This window comes from Geotrypetes seraphini, chromosome 16 (genome assembly GCF_902459505.1).
Source record: "Geotrypetes seraphini chromosome 16, aGeoSer1.1, whole genome shotgun sequence".
In the NCBI taxonomy this organism is placed as follows: Eukaryota; Metazoa; Chordata; class Amphibia; order Gymnophiona; family Dermophiidae; genus Geotrypetes; species Geotrypetes seraphini.
In genome coordinates, this window is record NC_047099.1 from 12,370,242 (window position 1) to 12,393,512 (window position 23,271).

General features: G+C 40.2%; 2 protein-coding genes across 2 annotated transcripts; both read left to right on the forward strand.

The window, feature by feature from the left end:
• The first annotated feature begins 5,005 nt into the window (after positions 1-5,005).
• Positions 5,006-5,959, forward strand: LOC117349626 (olfactory receptor 10A4-like). Its single transcript, XM_033923218.1, has one exon. It carries the CDS (start codon positions 5,006-5,008, stop codon positions 5,957-5,959), a length of 954 nt encoding a protein of 317 aa, XP_033779109.1.
• Positions 5,960-15,181: 9,222 nt separating this feature from the next.
• On the forward strand, positions 15,182-16,123 carry LOC117349627 (olfactory receptor 10A7-like). The gene has a single exon (XM_033923219.1). The coding sequence runs from the start codon at positions 15,182-15,184 to the stop codon at positions 16,121-16,123; it is 942 nt and encodes a 313-aa protein (XP_033779110.1).
• The last annotated feature ends 7,148 nt before the right edge of the window (positions 16,124-23,271 follow it).

Genomic DNA, 23,271 nt, shown 5'->3' on the forward strand with positions numbered 1-23,271 from the left:
TATAAGTGGTATATAAATGCTAAAGTATAATATGTTATGACACATAAAACCTGTAGGGTTAATTCAGTCTGTACAAAATACCCAGACTCACCTCAGAGCATACACCCTTTCCATTTGAGTCCAAACAGGCTTTATTCACCACCACCAATATCAAGTGTGTCCGACGGAGCTGTTGCAGATAAATTGCCTGTGTGTTTTTGTGGTGTCCCTACTCATACCATTCCTGATCATTCTCTCCTCTAACATTTCCTTTGTCTCCATCATGCTGAGGATGAATTCCAGAGAAAGAAGAAACAAGGCATTTTGACTTGCTCTTCTTACTTTGCTGCGGTGACTAATGCTTTCATATCTGTAGCCAGATACCAGTGCTACAGTTCCAAGAGTTTTAGCAGTGTTCAATTGCTCAGTTAACCCGATATTAAAACTCACTGATCTAGAGCCCAAGAAGCAAAGAAGTGAAAGATGACAATAATTTGGGGGAGAACAAGCCCTCTTTATAGGCGGTGATATTTTGCATGGAAAATGTAAAAGTTATCCCAACGTATTGTAGTATATAAGTTTATGAGCCCATTTAGAGTTTTCTTTTCTTCGAGTGATGAATGGTATTACAATTTTTAATTGATTCAGTTTTCTTTGAATCAACATAGATATGATGGCCCTGATTCTACAAAGTGCGTCCCGATTTTAGGCAGCTGTAGGCGTCCTACAGCTGTCTAATCAGCCAATCGAGATGCACGTTTTTTAAAAAAATGCTCCCCAGGCAGGCCGCCTATATTGAAGGCGTCTCCGGGAGCCTAGGGAGGCCCGCAAGATGCCTAAGCTCGCCTAAGGGCTTTAGGCAAACCTAGGCGGCCCTACGCGTCTCCCTAGTAGAGGAAGAGACGCTTACAAAATAGGCCAGCAAAATGCTGGTCTACATTGTAAGTAGACACGGCCGCTATACTTATAGCAGCAAGGGATCTCTCTGCCGCTATAAGTATAGCGGCCGAGGCTGCCTGTCCGATCCGGCAGGAGGGTGTCCAACCCTTCCTGCTGGAAGATGCTCCCACTCCACCCGATACTACCGATTGCCGGCAGGAGGGTGCCCAAACCTTCCTGCCGGTAGATGCTCCCCCCTGACACTACCGATCACCGGCAGGAGGGTGCCCAATCCCTCCTGCCAGAAGACGCCCCCCTCCGCCCCCCCCCCCCGCACTAACAGCCCCCAAACCTCCCCCCACCAAACTAACCTTTAATTGTTGGCCAGACGGGTCTTGCCCATCCAGCCGGCAGGCCCGCCTCGTCGAAATGAGGCGGGCCCGCCCCTTCCCGGCCCATCCCGCAAAGCCTAAGGTCTGATTGGCCCAGGCTCTAGAAGCCTGGACCAATCAGGCCTTAGGCATAGCGGGTCCACCCATCCCCACTAAGCCTAAGGCCTGATTGGCTCAGGCGCCTAGAGCTCTATGGAGGCATTAGTGTTTAGCGTGTACAGCATTGCTGCGCACGCTAAGGGCTCCTTTTATCAAGGCGCACTACGGGGGTTAGCGCGTCGGACATTACATCATGCGCTAACCCCCGCGGCAAGCCAAAATACTAACGCCTCGTCAATGGAGGCATTAGCGACTAGCGCGGCAGGTGGTTTAATGCGCGGTACTCCCTGCGTTAAACCCCCTACCCTGCGTTAAACCACTAGCGCACCTTAGTAAAAGGAGCTCTTGATTTAATTCAGAGATATGCCTGCATAAATAGAATTACAATAGTCAATTTTGGAAATGAGGAAAGCATATATTGCTGTATTTAATGACTCAAAATCCAAAAAAATCTCTGAGAGCCCAAAGAGAACGTAATATGAAGAATCTTGTTTTCACTAGATTGGAAATTTGTTTATGAAATAATAATTTATAGTCTAACCGTACTCTTAAATATCAGAAAAAATACTCTCTCTCTTTCTTTTTTTTTTACTCAGAATCTTTAATGGAAAATATTCATAATTTCCGAAAACAACATCTCCCCACTAATTAATATCCAGGGAAAATGAAGTCCAATGAGTAATTACAATGTTTGTAATTATCCATTATAATTTCCTTCTATTTCTAAGTAATGACGTGGATATCAGTTCAATTTGTAGATAAAAAGCAACACTGTTCTCATTGATATGAAGAATCTGTTTCGCCGTGATATATTTTATGGGATCAACACAAATTTGGAAAATCTTCTTTTTTTCCCCCCTTTAATGAGGTGCAATGCTTTGTTTTTAAAAAGAAAAAAAAAACAACAAACCTGAAAAGGATGATAAAGGTTCTTTCTAGAATTCATTCAATCAAAATTCATTTTTCCAATACATTCTATTAATTCAACTGGATTAGTTGCTGATTATGATATATTGTGTTGAACCAACAAATAATACACTTTGACAAAAATAATAGGAAATACGAGTGTCTGATTAAGGAACATTTACAGTCCCATTTGGTGAGAACATAACAAAACAAATGTCATTTGAAAAAGGACTTAATGTGCTTGGAAATATTTTGGAGTCCTTTTAAGATGCGCTTATCCGATTTAACATGTGCAAAATTGGTTAGCACGCCTTAATAAAATGATTCCCTTCATTGATTACAAAGAAGATATAAATGCATGAACAGAAACAGTGCAGTGATTAGAAGATGCAGCATTGGAAAAAGCTCTGCTGATAAATAAGTTCATTAGAGAGAAAAGAGAAAGACTATGCTAGCATATGAATGAGTTCACGAAAGAAGAACAGTCATGAATGTAGAGGGCATAGTAACATAGTAGATGACGACAGATAAAGACCCGAATGGTCCATCCAGTCTGCCCAACCTGATTCAATTTAAATTTTTTTTAATTTTTTTCTTAGCTATTTCTGGGCAAGAATCCAAAGCTCTACCCGGTACTGTGCTTGGGTTCCAACTGCCGAAATCTCTGTCAAAACCTACTCCAGCCCTTCTACACCCTCCCAGCCATTGAAGCCCTGCCCAGCCCATCCCCCACCAAATGGCCATATACAGACACAGCCCATGCAAGTCTGCCCAGTACTGGCCTTAGTTCAATATTTAATATTATTTTCTGATTCTAGAAAAAAGTGGCTTTGTAACAATTTTCAAACAGAATGAACATGCTCAGTTCATTATCTTCTATGCAGATAGATTTCTGATGGAAAATCATAGACGACGTGAAAATATAAGGTACATAAACATTTTTTCTCTGATTTAAGGCTCCTTTTACTACACCATGGAAGAGCTTTTTTTTTTTTTTACCAAGAGTTGGCGAGGTAAATGCTCTGATGCTCATCCAATTCTTATGAGCATTGGAGCATTTATCATGTTGGCCCACGGTAAGAAACTCTTCCATGGTTTAGTAAAATGTAGTGTTAATTATAATGTAATAGTGTAGCTTTGTTTGCCTATTTTTAAAAATAATATGTTTCACAAACTGTATATATTCTGAAATCCGGGCCTCAATGAACTTACATTTCTAAAAGATTTATTTTTTCACTCAATGAGTAGTTAAGCTCTGGAACCTATTGCCAGAGGATGTGGCAACAGCAGTTAGTGTATCTGAATTTAAAAAAAAGGTTCCTGGAGGAATAGTCCATACTCTTCTATTGAGATAGGCATGGGAGAAGTCGCTGTTTGCCCTGGGATCAGTAGCAAGGAATGTTGCTACTATTTGGGTTTCTGCCAGGAACTTGTGACCTGGATTGGCCACTGTTGGACACAGGATACTAGACTAGACGGACCATTAGTCTGATCGAGTATGGCTATTCTTATGTCTTTATGTGTAAAAAGGTTTCTTTGCCAACTCACTTTAGCTGTTGGTCTCTTTAAATCTGTTTTGGTCCATGAAGTATTGAATAGTGAAGAATAATTAAAAGAGCATAAAGATGAAGGCAAGGTGGAATAATGAAACTATCTAGCTGAATTAGCTCTGAAAGAAGAATTAGTGTTATTTACTTAATAGTGAAAGCAAAAAGCAACTGAAGACAGTGCTTATGTGGTAATAGTGAAGGTTTTCAACAATACCATCAGTCAACAAGCAATGGATAGACCAGAACATTTCAGAGGGTCCCAATTGTCATTCATAAAAATAACCTGAAAGCCCTTCTGTCGACACCGCTTCAGGTTGCAAAATAACGCTGCCTAATGGTGTTTTGCTTGAGCAATGCTAAAAGAAATTCAGTCATGAAGATTGCTCCACTTGCTCTACCTCCCTTCTGCCTGGGACTCTTAGGGGAAAGACTACATTCCAGAAGTGGATAGGAAGTTGGAGAGCGTTGTGGCCTAAGATGGAGTGCCTTTGAGAGTAGTCTTTGAAGGGTGAGAAGACTTATATAAATAGGGGCGCTTTCACAGGCTATCTTAGATATTTTGGATTGAAGCATGTGTTGGAGTCAAGCGTTGAGCTGTGGGAGGCACCGGGCAATGGATGTATTGGGATGGCAAACCTACCATTAATATATGAAGGAGCGGATAGAAAATATAAAGTCTAGGCTACTAGGCACTGGGACTGTGTAGAGAGGAAGTTGAAATGCCCAAATACATAAATAGTGGTGATGATTTTGCTTCTATATGAAGTGTGGAGTGGAAGATCTGATATCAGATAGAATGACATTCCTAATGCTAACACAACTTTCACTTTAGGCCCACTGGTATAAGTGATTTTGACTTGCAGAATAAATTCATTTATTTATAACATTTATATACCACTTATAGCCGTGGTTTATATTTAGGTCCAAGGCAAGAGTTAACTTTTAGATCATAACAGGACTGCAAAATAAAAAAAGTACCTGGAAGAAAGAAAATCAGTCTATTTTGTATCTACAGTACCCATTAAAGATTGGTTTGGACATTGCATCTCCTCATTTAGATGGGGCATACCTAATTCCTATTCTAGTCTCAGATAATTTAGGTTGTTGCAAACTGTCCTGCCTTCTCTAAATGCAAAGAATGGCTGAGAAATGTACTGATAAAACTATGGTCTCTACATCCATTTCAGATTAAATTAAGAAATGGTACTGGAAAATCAAACCCTTGTGCCTGGATTTATCCTTCTGGGATTCTCAGATCTGTCTCCAGAGCTACAGGAATTCCTTTCTATGCTGTTATTTCTCCTCTACATTCTCACCCTGATGGGGAACTTGCTTGTCTTTACCATCCTTACAGTAGACCTTTCCCTCCACACACCTATGTACTTCTTCCTCAGGAACTTATCCTTTTTAGAAACTGGATTTACGACGGCTACAACCCCTAAAACACTGGTGAACCTTATGACTGAGGACAGAGACATTTCATTTATGGGTTGTGCCTTGCAAATGTATTTTGTGTTTCTTTTTGGTGCCGAGGAATGCGTGCTTCTGGGGATCATGGCCTATGATCGTTATGTTGCAATATGTAACCCCTTACGTTACTCCATTGTCATGAGTAATAAAAGGTGTGTTCATATAGCTGTGGGTTCCTGGATTATGTGTATTGTCCTACAGTTTGGACAGATCATGTATATATTCAGCTTGCCTTTCTGTAGATCTAAAGTAATCCATCACTTCTTCTGTGATATTCCAGCAATATTGAGATTATCTTGTACCGACACTTATTTTAACGATGTGTTCCGCCTGACAATCACCGTGCTTCTAATACTTGTACCATTCCTGATCATTCTCTCCTCATACATTTACATTATCTCTACCGTGCTGAGGATGAATTCTAGAGAAGGAAGGAACAAAGCTTTCTCAACCTGTGCTTCTCACCTTACTGTGGTTATCTTATTCTATGGGACCGCACTGCTGGCATATTTACAATCGCACGCAAGCACTGTAGATGATAGAATTTTCGCCATGTTTTATTGTTTTATTATACCACCATTAAATCCACTCATCTATAGTCTGAAGAGCAAAGAGGTGAAGGGAGCCTTGAGGAAAAAAATTGGGGGGAAAATGCCATTTTTTTTACAAGCATTGATCCTTTGAGTTAGACAAATATAAAGAAAAATCACCCAAAAAGTGTTGAAGAGTTTGAGACTACTATGCCCCTCTTTTACAAAGGTGCACTAAGCTTTTCAGCGTGCGCTAAATATTAGCGTGCACTAAACCCAGGCTAAATGCTTATACGTGCATGCTACCCTATAGACGCATTAGCAGTTAGCACATGCGTTGATTTAGCACATACTAAATCTGCGATAAAATGCTTAGAACACCTTTGTAAAAGAGGCCCTATGTCTTTCCTTCCAAGATGGGACCTTGATAGTAGAATTATTTGCCAGGAAATGTTGGTGTTTGTTTCATATGAGCATAAGCTGAAATTTAAATAGAAATGTATTAAAGAATTTCCAAATCTTTTAAAAAGTTCACCAACCCCTGATCTCCTCCCACTAACCCTTAAAATTGTACATTCTCGCCTCACTGTTTTAACCTCGTTAACCTTAACAGATTAACATATCCCTAATCACAGACACATATTCATAATGCAACTATGCCGTGCCAGTCAAAACAAATTGCATACCACAGATCTTCAGTTTTGCTTCATATTTCATTGTGTACAAGGTGCAGACATTTCATACTTCTGTGTAACAGGCCAAACATTTTATAGGGGCATGACTATCAGGACCTTGGCTATCACTGTGTTTTGCCTAACTGGAAATGTCATAGGTAGCTAGCACAAAACAGACTAATACACTTTGGCTGCTTATAAAACTGAGTATAATATTTGTTTTATTAGCAATAGAAAGAAAATAATTCATTAGTATTAAAAAGAAAAGCAATTCTTCACCATGGATTGCAGCAACATCCTAGCCTCTCACAAACTGGGAAGACCATCAATGGTCAGGCAGGAGTTCTACATGAGAAATTCTGGGCAATACATCCTCTCCACAGATGAGCTCCACCAGACTACACTAAGAGGCTTCCCTATGCAGTGACATTCATATGCAATGTTTACCTTTCCATATACACACAGAATGGTACATGCATATAGGTAAACGGGGCTTCTATTTTTTGATGTTTAATAATGCATTCCTTAAGCAAAGCACATGCAATATATATATATATTGCATACTAAACCTTCTAGTTTGGGGGCTAAAGAGGTTTCCTATTTGCAAATAATAGAAAGCACCTGAAATATATACTATATATAACATACTAAACCTCATTTGCAAAAGGTTAAGAAATGAAGAAGAGATACACTACTTACAATGGCTATGCTTCAGAGCAAGTGGACATGTCTTATGCACAATCTTGACAACAGGGTGACATCATCAATATGCACAAATGAACCCATCATCAATATGCACATAGGAACGCATTCTTGAACAAACACTCCTGTGGCTAAGTGGTTAAAGGCACTTATTCTATCTTCAACAGGTCATGGGTTTACAACCCCCCTCCCACCCCCACTCCCACCCCAGTCCCTTAACAGCTTCTTATTGGTCTCATAAGAGAGTATAGATTGTGGACTTTGTCAATTACATTAGCACTCTGCCCTTTCTAGGGTCCAGAGGGAAATTTATTTTTACTCTGAGATGGTTATGATCTCCTAAGGTAGAAAAAGAGCATCTGTGGCACAGTGGTTAGAGCTACACCTTTAGCATGCTGACATTAGGGGGTTCAAATCTCCTACTGCTTACTATAACAGAAGAGAAATAAACAAAAAGGATTAAAAGACAAATAAAATATAATAGTGGTGCCAGTATTTCACTGCATAAATTTTAATGAAAAACAGCATAAAATCACCATTCTAATGACATCATACCACTAAAACGCGATAATGTTATAGACATTATGAAGACATCTATGTGACACCTAAAAGGCAATTCTGTAAAGGGTGTCTAGACTCACTGAGCAACGCTGAGCGTGATTCTTTCTAGTATGTCTTTACATTATAGAATTGCGCTCAGCATTTTCCCACTGGACGTCTACATGACGCCTAACTTTCAGATGTCCTATACAGACTTTGCTGCATAAAGTATAAAAATTACTTGTCATGATGTAAGGACAGTAACCGGATTGAGACTATGAGTCAAGGAGAAAAAATTAAACAGGTGGTTTTAAGAACTGTTAATATTTTAAAATCAATAAAGTTTAATTTAAAAAAAAAAAGTGCTCATGTTATGAGGACGCAGATTGGTGATCTAATTTATATGCCAATATAGCTGTTTTTTCTTTTTTTTTTTTCCTTTGCATGAAATCTGTAGCTGCTTTTAAGGCACCCACCAACAATGGTGCTGTATTGAGAATCCAGGCCTAACAGACGTATAGTGGTCATGGGAGAAAGGATGAACAAATCCTGCTGTCTTCAAAGGGGGGGGGGGTAAATGTTTCTCTGGGTCACCTTCTTGGATATTCCATTCTGGCCCCATCTATAGTCTCTCATACAAAACAGCACTGCAAATGTCTAAAGGTGATATCGAAATGATCAACGGTAATAGGGGTAGGTGTTCATCTTTCTACACTACCCCCTATATGTTGCTAATTGCTGACAATTGGTCAGTGGGCTTATATTATGGAGAATGGTCGGTAAATATAATGGAACTATGCTCACCAAGTTTATGCTTTTTGTTTTTTTGCCAGTATGCTTTTGACATTCACAATGAACAGTAGAATTGATACCATAATGCTTGCTGATTATAGAGAAATCAAGTGGAAAGGACGAGATGTCTCCAAACACCCCCACCCCCCCTTTCTCTAACGTGTAGCCCAGGTTTTAGCTCTGGCAGTGGCGGTAACTGCTCTGATGCTCATAAGAATTCTATGAGCGCCAGATCAATTACCGGTGCTAAAACCCACGCTACGTGTTAGTAAAAGACGGGGGGGGGGGGGAAGTCTTTTATTGACAGCAGGAATATAATTCTATAATTCATGACTAAATGCTGCACCTTCTTCAGTAGTCTTCCTCCTCTATAAAATAGCATATGAATGTTTCTTGAAAATAACTAATCTAATCTAATCTTCGGTTTATATACCGGGACATCTCTCAGTGGAGCTTGACTCGGTTCACATATATTAAGACTAGAGTACATAGCAACAAAAGCTTAGGTCCTTCATTCCTTGGTAAAACTTTCTTTTTCTTTTTTTTTTTAATCATGTTTATTGAAGTCAAACAGAGCAACAAGAAATACAGATTGCAAACACAAGCGGCAGCTTAGTAAAAGGAGTCCTTAGTAAAACGGGGGTAAGTTTCTTCAAACACTCTTGCTTCACTTTAAGTCTAAGAAATTTACAATGAACAGCCAGAACTCGTATTATTAATAAGATGAAGACAGTTTAACAAGGTCATTGCGGAGATCATTAGCAGTAATTAATATATGTGGGCTCGAAATATGAATAAATGCCTAGAGACTTTCTTAAGGTAGACTCAGAACAAATTCAGATGGGGAGGGGGGGTATCACCAACAGATGAAGCTATATTAGGATGATGCATATTGTGGTATCCCAGGAGGGGGAGTCAGAGGAATCAAAAATAGGATGAGATACAGAAGGTAGGAAACAACCTTGGTAGAAGACAAGAAGGTTATACAGAAGGACAAGTCAGCGAACGAGCTAGTTATCAAACACTTAAGCAAGTAGGGAAGTCCAGCTAGAGTTTCAACTGACTTTATAGTCTTCTTATGCTCCAATTAATTAGGGGTGGGTGAATTCAGATGGCCAACTAGATAGATAAACTTATCCTACTTTCTAGTGAACTCACCAAAATCTCAATTTGTCCATCTCTTCTTTCTGCTCATTTTTTTTGGAGCTCTAACTGAAATTCATTCTGAATTGCTGGGGGAATTTGAATTGTTTTGCTTGAAGGTAAGCATATTCTATTTCTTATGGAGTATATTTTTTCTTGTTTCTAATGTTTAATGCACATTAGTTCTGATTTTAATGTCCAATCCTGAATTGTACTATAAATTCTCTGAAGAAAAAAAAAAAAAAAAAATATATATATATATATATACATACTCCCCACCCCTTTACTGTGCTGGTAGAGATTTCTCTTCAGCTAAGCAGCTTTTTTGCATAACTGAAATCTCTGACAGCATTTTTGGGACATTCAAGTCTGGTATATATCAGTGTAGGGGTTGGCAACCTGCCTCATCTGAGAAATTATGTTTAAAATAAAGGAACCAGAGTGAAGTCCTAAAATTTGATCTAAGAATATAGGATGATTTTACTATGGATTGTACTAACACCTTTGCCATCGTTCTGATTAAATCTAAAGTCATAAAACAATGCAGAAAGATCTTCTGGAATGAGAGTTTTATTGTGATTAGAATTATTTTTCATAGGTTCCACGTTGCTTAGGGGGTAATATGCAACCCATTATGGTGAGTGGGGCATGCGCAGAATGTCAGCATTGAACATCTGGATTATATACACTGAACCAGAGGTTAACCTTGCACTATCTGATATTCAGACTGGGGCCCGGTTAACCTGGTGCATAAATTTAGGACATCTGTTTAGCTCCTTTTACGAAGGGGCGCTATGCTTTTTAGCATGCACTAAATATCAGCGTGCTAACCACACGCTAAACGCTAATGCGTGCATATTAGTCTATGGACGTAATAGCGGTCAACGCGTGCGTAGATTTAACACATGTTAAACATGTGCTAAAACGCTTAGCACACCTTAGTAAAAGAGGGGGTTAGTTAGTTAGCAGACTGAACAAACCATTAGGGGCTTACTGGTTAGAGAATATATTCACTGGCACTAAACAATGGTAGATGCCTCACTTAATGGGGTTTAACCCAGGAGGAGCCTCTCCCTCCAAGTTAAACCCTTTTGAATATCAACCCCTAAGAACAAGGAATGGCATGTCTTGGCAACTTATAATGGCTACCAACACTTTTGATATGTTACTCTAGGGCAGGGGTAGGGAACTCCGGTCCTCGAGAGGGGGGTGGGAGACAGAAGGGGGCCACGGAGAGAGAGAGAAAGGAAGGTAGGCAGGCATAGTGCCACAGAGAGAGACAGGCAGGCAGGGGGCCATGGAGAGAGACAGAAAGACAGGCAGGCAGCACACGAGAACGAAACACAGTCGCACACAGAAAGACAGCGGGCAGGGAGAGAGACAGAAAGCAAGAAAGACAGACAGACAGGGGGCCAGGGAGAGAGATAAACAGAAGGAATGACAGAGAGGGGGCCAGAGAGACAGCTAGCGGCCAAGGAGAGAGAGAGAGAGAGAGAAAGAAAAAAAGACAGACAGCTCACACGGTAAGTTTTCATTAAATTTTGTGATCTGTTAAGTCTACACATCTATTCTAGCACCCGTTAATCTAACGGGCTTAAACACTAGTATTAAATATCTCTAACTACTATAACAGTGTAAAGTAGCTAATTCAGTTATAAAATGTTCAGTTCATAAAAGTATGAAGGAATCAATAGGATTTTGGGGATTAAAAATGTCTATAGGTCTACTTTAATGTGATACTTAAATATGTGACAACAGAAAAGGGCTCAATATCACTTTTTACCTGGAATTGACCTCTGTATCCAGATGTTCCACGGCAGGCACTATCTGGATACTGGGGCTGAATCTTTGGATTTTTTAAAATTGCATTGGCCAGCTTTAGGGGGGAAAAACATACTGGTTGCAGTGGTTCAGTGTTCACCTGGGAATGTTTTTACATAACATAACATAACAGCAGATTTCTAGACCAAATAGCCGTTAAGTTCAATGCGGTAAACAAAAGATTATACTAATGAAGAAAAAAAACAAAAGATATAAAGAATACAAAGGTATCTAATTAATCAAAAATTTAGAAAAAAAAAAAAGGTTTTCAGCAACTTTTTAAAGTGTTCATATGAAGTAAATCTAACTAATAATAGTCTGAAATCTTTATCATAATACCCTGCTTGATAAGCGAGAGTGTGTTCGTGATTTCTTACTTTTAAGCCTTTGACCGAAGGAAACAAACAGAGCATGTGATTTTCTAGTATTCTCCTGCGACAAAATATCAAATCTGTCAATAAGATATCGTGGGGCAAGTCCAAAGGCTACTTTATAATATAGATATCCCCACTTAAAAAATTACCTGACCCTCCAACTGAAGCCAATGCAATTTCTGGTAGCAAGGCGTCACATGATCAAACTTAGGGCCAAATCCTATAAACAGCCTCTAACTTGGTGGCATCTATAAAAGCAACGCCTACTCCATGTCAATCAGTCTTAGGCAAGAAACAACAACAGTTGCTTTTATTGTATCATTGGTAATCAATGAAATTCAACTTGACAAATATGTACGAGGGTCATTTCATAAATAATGCACACTATTTAAAAAAAAAAAAATTTACAAGTTTTATTTTTTTCAAGTATTTCTTTACAATCCTTCAGTAAAGTCTCCCTGCTTTGCAATGACCGAGTCTCAACATCTGGGAAGCTTCATTATTCCATCCAAGACACCGTTTTTGTTCAGTTGCCGAATGGCTCGGGTACCGGCAGAAGAAAGCTGTTCCAGAGATGCAAAACGATGTCCACACATAGGTTGTTTCAACTTTGAAAAAAGGTCGAAGTCTGGTGACCTCATGTCTGGACTGTAGGGAGCATGAGGTAACACCTCCCAGCCGTATTTGCGCAGTTTTTCAATGACGAGTGGAGAGCTCCACGACCAAAAAAATTTTGACGAGCTCAATCAAAAGTCTAAAAATGATGATTTTTGCTTATGATCATGAAGGCATCAAGTTCCATTTGGAAGAAGTGTCACAGCAGTGCATTATCATGAGGTTTTTGTTTGTTTGTTTGTTTTTTATAAAAAATGCGCAGAAAATGCACAAAACCCAACCTCAGTTGCTCTTGGCTGGGCCACTCATTCTTCACGACAACGCTCACCCGCACATAGTTGAAAAACTATGCAAATATGGCTGGGAGGTGTTACCTAATGCTCCCTACAGTCCAGACATGAGTCCACCAGACTTGGCCTTTTTCCAAAGTTGAAACAAGCTATGCATGGACATTGTTTTGCATCTCTGGAAGAGCTTTCTTCCACCGGTACCCGAGCCATTCGGCAATTGAACCAAAACAGTGTTTTGGATGAAATAATGAAGCTTCCCGGATGTTGGGACTTGGTCATTGCAAAGCAGGGAGACTATATTGAAGGATTGTAAAGAAATACTTGAAAAAAATAAAACATGTACATTAAAAAAATCTATATATATATAAAATTGGAGGTATGTATGTGTGTATGTATGTATGTGCCGCGATCACGCAAAAACGGCTTGACCGATTTGAACGAAACTTGGTATGCAGATCCCTCACTATCTGGGGTGATATGTTCTGGGGGTCTCGCGGCCCACCTGCACACGTGGGCGGAGCTACAAACAGAACATCTGATTTCACCCATTCATGTCAATGGAAAAAATGTAAAAAGCTGCCATTCTCACAGTAATTCAAAAACGGCTTGACCGATTTGAACGCAACTTGGTATGCAGATCCCTCACTACCTGGGGTGATATGTTCTGGGGGTCTCGCGGCCCACCTGCACATGTGGGCGGAGCTACAAACAGAAAATCAGATTTCACCCATTCATGTCATTGGAAAGGATGTAAAAAGCTGCCATTCTCACAGTAATTCCAACTATAAAACACTTTCTATGACACTATAACCACTAGGGACATCGTTTCTATTCTACCACGGACACCATACATATAGAGTTTGTATGTTCTAACTGTGTTTGTAACTGTTTCCTTCATGCACCCCAGTTCATAATGTTATTACATTACATGAGTACTCACACATCCTGAACTAGGAACACAGGTTCCATTCTGAACCGGGAACAAACTGCATGGAGTTTCTTTTCAACCTGAGTTTCCACATATTGAGTTGTTTAAATCAATACTGAAACTTTTGGATGCCACTTATTCCAACAGATCTTCCTTTTCATTTTAAGAGATTGCAAATTCCAGTGAGACTTGCATTCTCTATCACAATCAACAAATCACAGGGACAGACTATTACATACTGTGGAGTGGATTTAAGATCCCCCTGTTTTTCCCATGGACAACTCTATGTTGCTTGCTCAAGGGTGGGTTCACCCAAGAATTTATATGTTCTTGCTCCTGGAGGTGAAACTAAAAATGTTGTTTATAATCAAGTTTTGTGTTAGTTGTATTGTATTCATTTTGTCAAATATTTCACATTATAATTTGAATATTGTACTTTTTATAAAGCTGTTAAAAAATAATTTCATTCACCACTATAAAGTATCTTTATTTGAATCCATTTACAGTGTTATTGCTATAATTAAATACCCGTGCAACGCCGGGGCATCAGCTAGTATATATATATAGTGTGCATTATTTATGAAATTACCCTCGTACTTAACAGCAGGTAATGCAAATTCCAGGTAGAAATGTATTTGTCTGCTGTCTGCACAAACACGTGTTTGTGCAGATAGCAGACAAATGATTACCACTGTGTCATCAGACAGAAAGAAACTTCACATATCACAACACAGGCATTGACTGTATGATACTCTATAATAACCACTTCTCAATTAGCATTCAGACTCCTGAGGCAGGTCCCTCTGGGCCGAAACACGTTTGTGTCGAGTACTAAGATACAATAAAAGCAACTGAGCACCAAAGGTCACCTTCGTTGTTGTTTCTTGCTTTTTGCTTTCCAAGTTCTGAGAAGGCTGTATCTCCTGTTTCTTCAAGGTGAATCGTTAGGTACCATTTGTAGAATGGCATCGACTTAGATGCTAGTAGGCATCATACTGTTAGGTACCGTTATATTAATCCAGATTTATCTTGGCCTTATATACTGGTACCTAATTCAATCCAACCCCAAACTCGGCCTCTAAGCATGCCTAATTTCCATGTAGGCACCAGTAGGCATCTCAGTGTAGATACCTACCAAGATCAGTTTTTAATGGTGTCTCAATTATCAGTGCCAATTAAACCAATTAAAAAAAAATAAAATAAATTAGGCGTCTTGATCAGTAGGCGCCCTGACCTAGGTGCCTACCAGTAGGCGTCTTTTATAGAACCAGGGTCTCACATGTATAACTGACTGTGTGGGTGTGGACTTTTGAGATTAGAAAAGTCTCTTTTTTAAATTATTGTCTTGAATACTTATTGATCATGCTTGTACATTCAAAGTTCTCACCTGCAAAGAGAAGACTTATATGACTACTACATCCCTACCCTTTAGCCATCTTAGAGCATGTATTAGCAAGCTTTGGTCTCTCTTTCTTCCTCAGATTATACATTGATGGAATGGTACTAGAAAATCAAACCCTGATTACTGGATTCATTCTCCTGGGATTCTCAGACTTGTCTCAGCAGGTGCAGCAATTTCTTTTTGTGATGTTGTTTATCTTCTACATCCTTGCTGTGATGGGAAACTTAGTCGTCTTTACCATACTGATGATGGACCCTATCCTTCATACGCCCATGTTCTTCTTCCTTAGGAATTTGTCCTTCTTGGAGATCTGCTTTACAACCGTTACTATCCCCAGAACACTGGCAAATTTCTTGCTCGAGGACAGAAGCATCTCATTCCTGGGATGTTCTTTGCAAATGTATTTTGCCTTTTTCTTTGGTAGTGAGGAAGGTGTCCTTCTTGGTATTATGGCCTATGATCGGTATGTTGCAATTTGTAACCCCCTACGTTATTCTTTTCTTATGAGCAATAAAAGGTGCATTTATTTGGCTGTGGGGTCCTGGATGATGTGCCTTGTCTTGCAATTTGGCCAGATCACTTTCATATTAAGCTTACCTTTCTGTAGGTCTAAAGTAATCCATCATTTCTTCTGTGATATTACACCTGTACTGAAGTTATCTTGTACTGACACTTATTTGAATGACATAGTCAGATTTGCAACATCTGTGGTTTTCCTTCTCCTACCATTCCTGATCATTCTTTCCTCTTATATTTACATTATGTCAACCGTGCTGAAAATGAACTCCAAAGATGGAAGAAATAAGGCTTTCTCAACTTGTGCCTCTCACCTCACAGCTGTTACCTTATTCTACGGGACCACCATGCTTGTCTATTTACAACCAAGTGTGGGATATGCAGACGAGAGAATCTTTGCTGTGATTTACTGCCTGGTTAATCCAATGTTAAACCCTCTTATTTATAGCTTGAGGAGCAAGGAGGTTAAAGGAGCCCTAAGAAGAAGAACGTTGAAGATAATGTCTCGCTTTAGGTTGTGATCAAAGTTCTCTTTATGGTACATTGTAGTCACCACCCATACTTCTGCCATTTGAAGTGATGCAGAAATATGCATACATTTGAAGTGATGTAGTTTCAGTGAAGAGGGGCAGACACGTTCTTTGGCATTACCTTGTAATTGAAACCATGATCTAGTTGCACCAGTCCCATAAGTAGGAACCTGGGTGGCAGATTCCTCCACAGCATACAAAATAGGGATAGGCATATAAACCAAAGTAGAGTGGTGGACCAGACAAATTTCAGCACAAGGGTTTTATTTTTAAAAAGGTCCCACGTAGATCTGTGTTTCATCCAGAACCATCTAACTCAGAATTCAACAATTAATTTTAAACAGGTATAGATGCCTATAAGGAACCAGGCTAGACTCATTATTTTGAATGCAGCTTGCTCTTCTTTCCGCTGTTCATCCGCATGCTTCTATACCTGTTTTCAGTGAATTGTTGACTCCTGAGGCGGGCATGTCTGTGCCGAAATCCACATCTGTGCAAGGTCTTTATTTAAAACATAATATGTTGGGAGAAAAGCTATGGATCAAAAATAAAATTCAAGCTAAAATAAATGCTGTTCTGAAGAAGCTCTTAATATTCCAACAAGAGCGAAACGAAGATCTTCCGTCACGAACGGGTGTGGGAAGCAAGCCGGGCGTTACTCCAAACCCGAGCTAAGTACCACACAATTACAGCATAAGCAAAAGTGCAATAATAATATAAATGAATAATAATATAATTTAAAAAATATAAAAAGAAGCTCATAGAGAAAATAAGACAGTAATCGATGATAGCCCAGCTACATTTTCAACAACCATGATTCGCTCTGGATGCTGACTTTGGGCACTTGAGAAATAAAGTCTTCATCTCTATTAATGAGCAAGCCTTACTTCTCAGTTCTATCGTTGGCTCTAACATAGGAGTTTAAGTAAGGATACTAACTTTTAATTTGGACTTTTTTAAATAAAACCTTTGTGCTGGAATTTGTTTGGTCTGTCTCTACTCTTCTCTGGTTGCCATACGTAGAGGACTGTCTTCTTTTGTCCTACATTCATTTTAAACAACATGGGAAATTACAAAAGCATTTCCCTTGGAGATTATCAAAGGCATTTTAAAATATTTATAACCTGAACTGATGGGAAAGCAGAATTCTTTTCACTTGTCCATAGTGCACTCCGTAGAAAAATAGTGCATTCTGCTATGGAATGCTGCACACCATGGCTCACTATTGAGGCCATTGCTCAATGAAATAAAAGCAAAAAAAAGTTGACTTAAATAAAACCAAAAAATCTCACAATGTACAACCAAATGAAATAGTTTTTGCTTTCAAATATCATTACAGCGAATGTTGGTTGGGATAGTTTCTGATAGTTTCTAAGTATTTGGCTAATTAACTTATTCCATTTCTTAGATTATGTTTACTGTTTATAATCTTTTGTAAACCGCATTGAACTTATGGCTATACAGTTAATAAGCACAATGGGAGTCCTCCACCTATAGTCCTGCCAGTGGGGGGTACATTACATTACATTACATTAGGGACTTCTATTCCGCCCATACCTTGCAGTTCAAGGCGGATTACAAAAGAGCTAACTGGACATTTCCAGTGAAGTTACAACAGTTTTTTTTTTTTGTTTTTTTGTTTTTTTTTGTTTACAAGGGAGGAGAGGTAGCTGCAAATTGGATATTAAATTGACTGTACATTACTGTGTGATATAACAAATAGATTACAGTTAAGAGTACAAATAAGATTACGTTACATTTCAGGGATCTGAATACTTGGTTGGTGTTTTGGGGAGGAAGAGATTATTTAAGTGGAGGTTTGAGGGGAGAATTTATCTAGGAGGAGAGGGAAGGGTTGGGTTAAGATATCTGGATAAATTTTTTGAAAAGTAGCATTTTGATTTCTTTTCACTATCAGGCAATAGCAAAAACCCCAAGACAAAATATCCTTAAAAGACACCAAAATATAAGTTGGGCGTGCCCTAGGACATTGTAGGAAAGTTGACTCCCTAGACTCCACCAAAATATATAAACCTCAAATCTAAATTTTTAAGATAAGGAGCACCCGCAGCGTGAGTTTGAAAGCTTTAAAGAGCAACTCAAAGAGCAGCTCTGGTGCTTAGAATAGCAAAATCAGCAAACACTGAGCAGAAATGACCACTCACTGCCAGCCACACACCATCATCTGGGAGCTCCTGTGTGCTTTAAAGTGCAAGTCAAGTGCAAACAGTGTGCAATAAATAAATATATATAAAAGTGGAAGACAAAAAGTTCACTGCCTGCAATGCCCCGAATGCCCAACCTACTAACCTGAACAGAGAATGAAAAAATTAGTCACTTGTCCCTCCAGTCACTTAGCTGAATAAAGGTGTTGTAGTCAAATAGTAGCAAGGAGAGTCCATCTTTTTTCGGATCAAAGACCAAAGTTAAAGTACAGTCCTCTTTCAACACGGCTCGACCCAGCGGGGTTTCAGGGCAATAGCTCCTTCCTCAGGAACCAAACAGGCCAACACGACTGTAGGTCAGAGTGATTCCAGGCAGGCAGGAAAAAAGGGGGCAATGTCCTAGGGCACGCCCAACTTATATTTTGGTCACTATCAGGCAATGACAGGCAAGCTCTGCAGGACTTCAGGTAACCTGACTGATTCTAGCAACTGAAAACACACTTTACTGACAGCAATGCTGTTGAAGGACACCCTGTCAGCTTAGAGGGAACTGAGTGGACAAGTACTACTCTTGGTAAGACACAATATTTAATGTGGTACACTAATCTAACTAATCAAATTTCAGATAATTTGTGATTAAGTATCAAGTTCAGCAACTGATGTACCATAATTCGGTATCGCACCTTAAGAAATAGATCTTTTGGCCCTCAAGGTGAAAATTGTGCCCTGCAAAGCAGCCGAAAACATAGTAACATAGTAAATGACGGCAGATAAAGACCTGAACGGTCCATCCAGTCTGCCCATTAGTTATTCTCATTAAAAATACATGATTAAGTTAACTTGTCTCTTCTTTGATATTTCTGGGCCATAGACTAAAGTCCACCTGGTATTATCCTAGGTTCCAACTGCTAAAGTAGTTAGCTGTTCTAGTTCTAGTTAAGTTCATGAGGAAGAACATTGCACCCAGACATTGAGGCCCTGATTCTACAAAGTGCGTCCCAATTTTAGGCCTGGGCCAATCAGGCCTTAGATTAAGTGGGGATGGGTGGACCCGCTATGCCTAAGGCCTGATTGGTCCAGGCTTCTAGAACCTGGGCCAATCAGGCCTTAGGCTTCGGTGGGATGGGCCGGGAAGGGACGGGCCCGCCTCATTTTGAAGAGGCGGGCCTGCCGGCTGGACGGGCTAGACCTGTCTGGCCAAAAGAAAAGGTTAGTTTGGCGGGGTGGAGGTTTGGGGGCTGTTAGCACGGGGGGGGGAGGGTGCGTCTTTGGGCAGGAGGGATTGGGCACCCTCCTGCCAGCGATCGGTAGTGTCGGGGTGGGAGGGAGATCGGTAATGTCGGGGGGGGGCGGTCGGTAATGTCGGGGGGGTGGTCGGTAGTGTCGGGGGGGAGCATCTTTCGGCATGAGGTTTTGGGCACCCTCCTGCCTGCAATCGGACAGTGGGCCGCGGCCCGCTATACTTATAGCGGCAGAGAGATCCCTTGCCGCGATAAGTGTAGCGGGCCGTGTCTAATCTAACCCGATTCTCTAACCAGCGTCTGTAACATGGACGCCGGTTACAGAATCGGGGTTTAGTGTAGGCCCGATTCTGAATAGGACGCCTCTCCCGGGCGTCCTATACAGAATCAGGGCCTGATTGTTCAAATATATGGCTGACTGTTGAGATGAAAATGTGGTTTCAATTGTTGGTGATGATGAATAAAGGGCAAATTCTATAAGAAGCGCCCAAAAGTTAGGCGCCTAATTAGGCACTGATCGGCGCGATTCAAGTCAAATTGGGCGCTATTTAATGAATCACACTGAGCGGAACCTGTTTTGGAGGCGCCCAAGAAATAGGCCAGCTCTAGGCGCAACTAAAAATTAGGCGCCTAGCTGAGCGCTTACGCACGCTTAAGAGCAGCGATTCTGCAACAAGGCGCCTAACAGGTAGCCACGCCCACGCCTAACACGCATAGCACCTATTTTTTTGAAGACCGCCTAAATTTTTAGAGGCGCCTTGTTGCAGAATCGCGCTTTCTTGATAGGCGCCTAAGTTTCAATCAGTGCTGATTAAAAAGCTTAATTGAGCTTGTTCTTCAATTTAGATAGGCGCCTCTCTAGTTGGGCGCCTAGTTGGGTGGAAAGGGACAGATTCTTCAGATTATTGGGAACCACAAGCACCAGGGGGCACTCAGAGAAGCTGAAAGGGGACAATTTTAGAACCAATGCTAGGAAGTTCTTCTTTACACAGAGGGTGGTGGACACCTGGAATGCGCTTCCGGAGGTTGTGATAGGACAGAGTACACTACAGGGGTTCAAGGAAGGTTTGGATAAATTCCTGAACGATAGGGGGATTGAAGGATACAAATAGGGGTAAAGATAGGTTTTAGACAGAGTATAGATAGAAGGATAAAAGGGATTAGAGAAGGATCACATTACAGGTCATGGGTCTGATGGGCCATTGCGGGTGCGGACTGCTGGGCAAGATGGACCTCGTGTCTGACCCAGCGGAGGCAACTTCTTATGTTCTTAGGTGCAAATACAATGAACTTATAAGACGTCCTGGAAGTCACAATACGGGAACAGTCCTCATAAGATTTATAACAGTATGCTTCACTCTAAGATATTCACAGTGAACAGTAGAAATAATAGCATCAGAAAACATGAAGACAATTTAACAAGGTCATTAGCAGTAATTAATATCTAGGGACATGCAGCATGAACAAATACCACCAGACCTTCTTAAGGTACACTCAGTTATAGATTTGAATCAGAGGATACATACCACCAGCAGTTGGAGTTGGATAAGAATGATGCCTGTTATCAGATCATGGGGAGGGAGCGACAGGAATATTGATTAGGACGAGATACAGAAGGTAGAAAAATGTGGAAATATATTTCCTTCACGGGAGGCGTAAATGTTGCATAAAATATTTGGGTACAACTTATGTTTATTAGCAGCCGGAGCATCTGAGGGCGTTTATTAATTGAAAGAAGTTGTCCGCCTGAATTTCAAGTTGTATCGGAGCGTAAATCACGTTAAAGTCTTTTCTGATATATTTGTTACTTTTTTTTTCTCTTTATTATCTAGAATGCCCCACTTCTATTTTGGGGTCTAAGGAAGACCATTAACCCCCTCTTTTACTAAGATGGGCTAACCGATTAGCGTGCACTAATCAAATTAGTGCGTGCTAAACGCTAATGCGTCCATAGACTAACATGCCCATGTTAGCGTATAGTGTGCTGCTCCCTGCGCTAAAAAACGCTAATGCGGTTTACTAAAAGAGGGGAGGGGTTGGTTCACTATTGCTTGAAGAGTATACTTGTGTGATTATTTGAAAAGTACAATAAATAAACAAAATGAAAGAAAAACGTGAAGAGAAAAAGATTAGACAGAAGGTCAGGCATCCGGGTTAGCACATGAGCAAGTAATCGATCTATTAAGTAAGATTAAAAGGTCTGATTTACTGAGGTTAGAGCTTCAACTGCCATAGTTGTCTTCCTGTTTCCCATTTAGGGTTGGCCGAATTAGGATGACCAACGAACTTCGTGTCTCGAAGAAAGGAAAGACGAGATACTCCTGGTTACCACGGAATTCACCACCATCTGGATTCCTCTATCCCTAATTCTGCTCTTTGGATCGCCAACTGAAATTAGTTTTGACTTGCTGTGGAAATCTAAATTATTTAGATTAAAGGTAAATACACCCTGTTCCTCATGGGACTACTTTTTTGTCTGTTTTCTAATGCATTTTACTTCTGATTTTAATGCCATATTGTTCAGAATTTTCATACACATTCCTGCAAAGATTTCTTGCTTTACTGTGCTGATAGAAGTTTCATTTTAGCTAAGAAGCTTATCTATGTAACTTCAGTCTCTTTGACGGCATTTTTTCTTTTTTTTGGGGGGGGGAGTTCAGGTCTGAGGTGCATCAGCATAAAGTCAACTACTTTTCTCTTATGAGCATTTGGATTTAAGAAAAGGACTCAGGGTGACGTCCAGGATGGCTTGCATTTTAGCGGGTCAAGCCAACAGATGAAGAATCTGATTAGAGAATATAAGATACATTCACTATGGATTGAACCAACCCTTTGGATGCTATTCTAATTAAATCTGTATCAAATGAAATTATCTTCTAGAAAGGGAGTTTTTATTAACATTAGTTTTCAAAGATCCTTAGTTATTTTGAGCGCAATATTCATCTGCTCAGTATTTCTTTAAATGCCGGCTGCCCTGGCTAAGCTACACACAGATTTTCAATGAATATCCAGGCGCCAATGATATTCAATCAAAATACCCAGACAGTACCTAGACGAGGCTTTTTTTTTTCTGTCCTGAGTTTACTGGATTGTTATCTGGACTAGAGAATGACACGGTGACAAAATTCATCACCGTTCCCGTCCCCACGGGAAATAATCCCATGTCATTTTCTAGTGTCTATTTCAACCTCAGTCCTTCTACACCAGCATTCTTCAACGCAAAGCTTGAGGGTCAGTTGTTGTGGCCATTCATACTCTGATTCTTCCCTCTCTCCTTAAAGAATGACATGAAGATGGTTTCCCGCGGTTATCCACGGGGACGGGAACGGTGATGAATTTTGTCACCATGTCATTCTCTAATCTGGACATCACGGTTGAATATTGACCTCCCTCCAACTCTTCCGAAAACATTTAAAAACATGGCTTTTCTTTAAAATGTAACGATCTCTCCCTCTTCGATATACTAAGTCTCTCTAAACTTCTCTGTACCAAGTTCTTCTACCTTTCTTTGGAATTCCTTTCTATATCAATTCCTGTAAACCGTGCCGAGCTCTACTTCTGTGGAGATGATGCGGTATACAAACTTAAGGCTTAGTTTAGTTTAGTTAGTTTAATATTGGTGGTTCCCACCCTGTCTCTATCCCTGCACTGCTGTGCCAGTCACAGTGGTCGCAGCTGGTGAAGCGCCGCCGAAAATCAGCACTAATTATCAATATAACAGCCTGATCTATCC

Bases quoted from the DNA above. Each gene is read 5' to 3' on its own strand.
- LOC117349626 (XM_033923218.1), top strand. From the start codon at position 5,006: ATGGTACTGGAAAATCAAACCCTTGTGCCTGGATTTATCCTTCTGGGA.
- LOC117349627 (XM_033923219.1), top strand. From the start codon at position 15,182: ATGGTACTAGAAAATCAAACCCTGATTACTGGATTCATTCTCCTGGGA.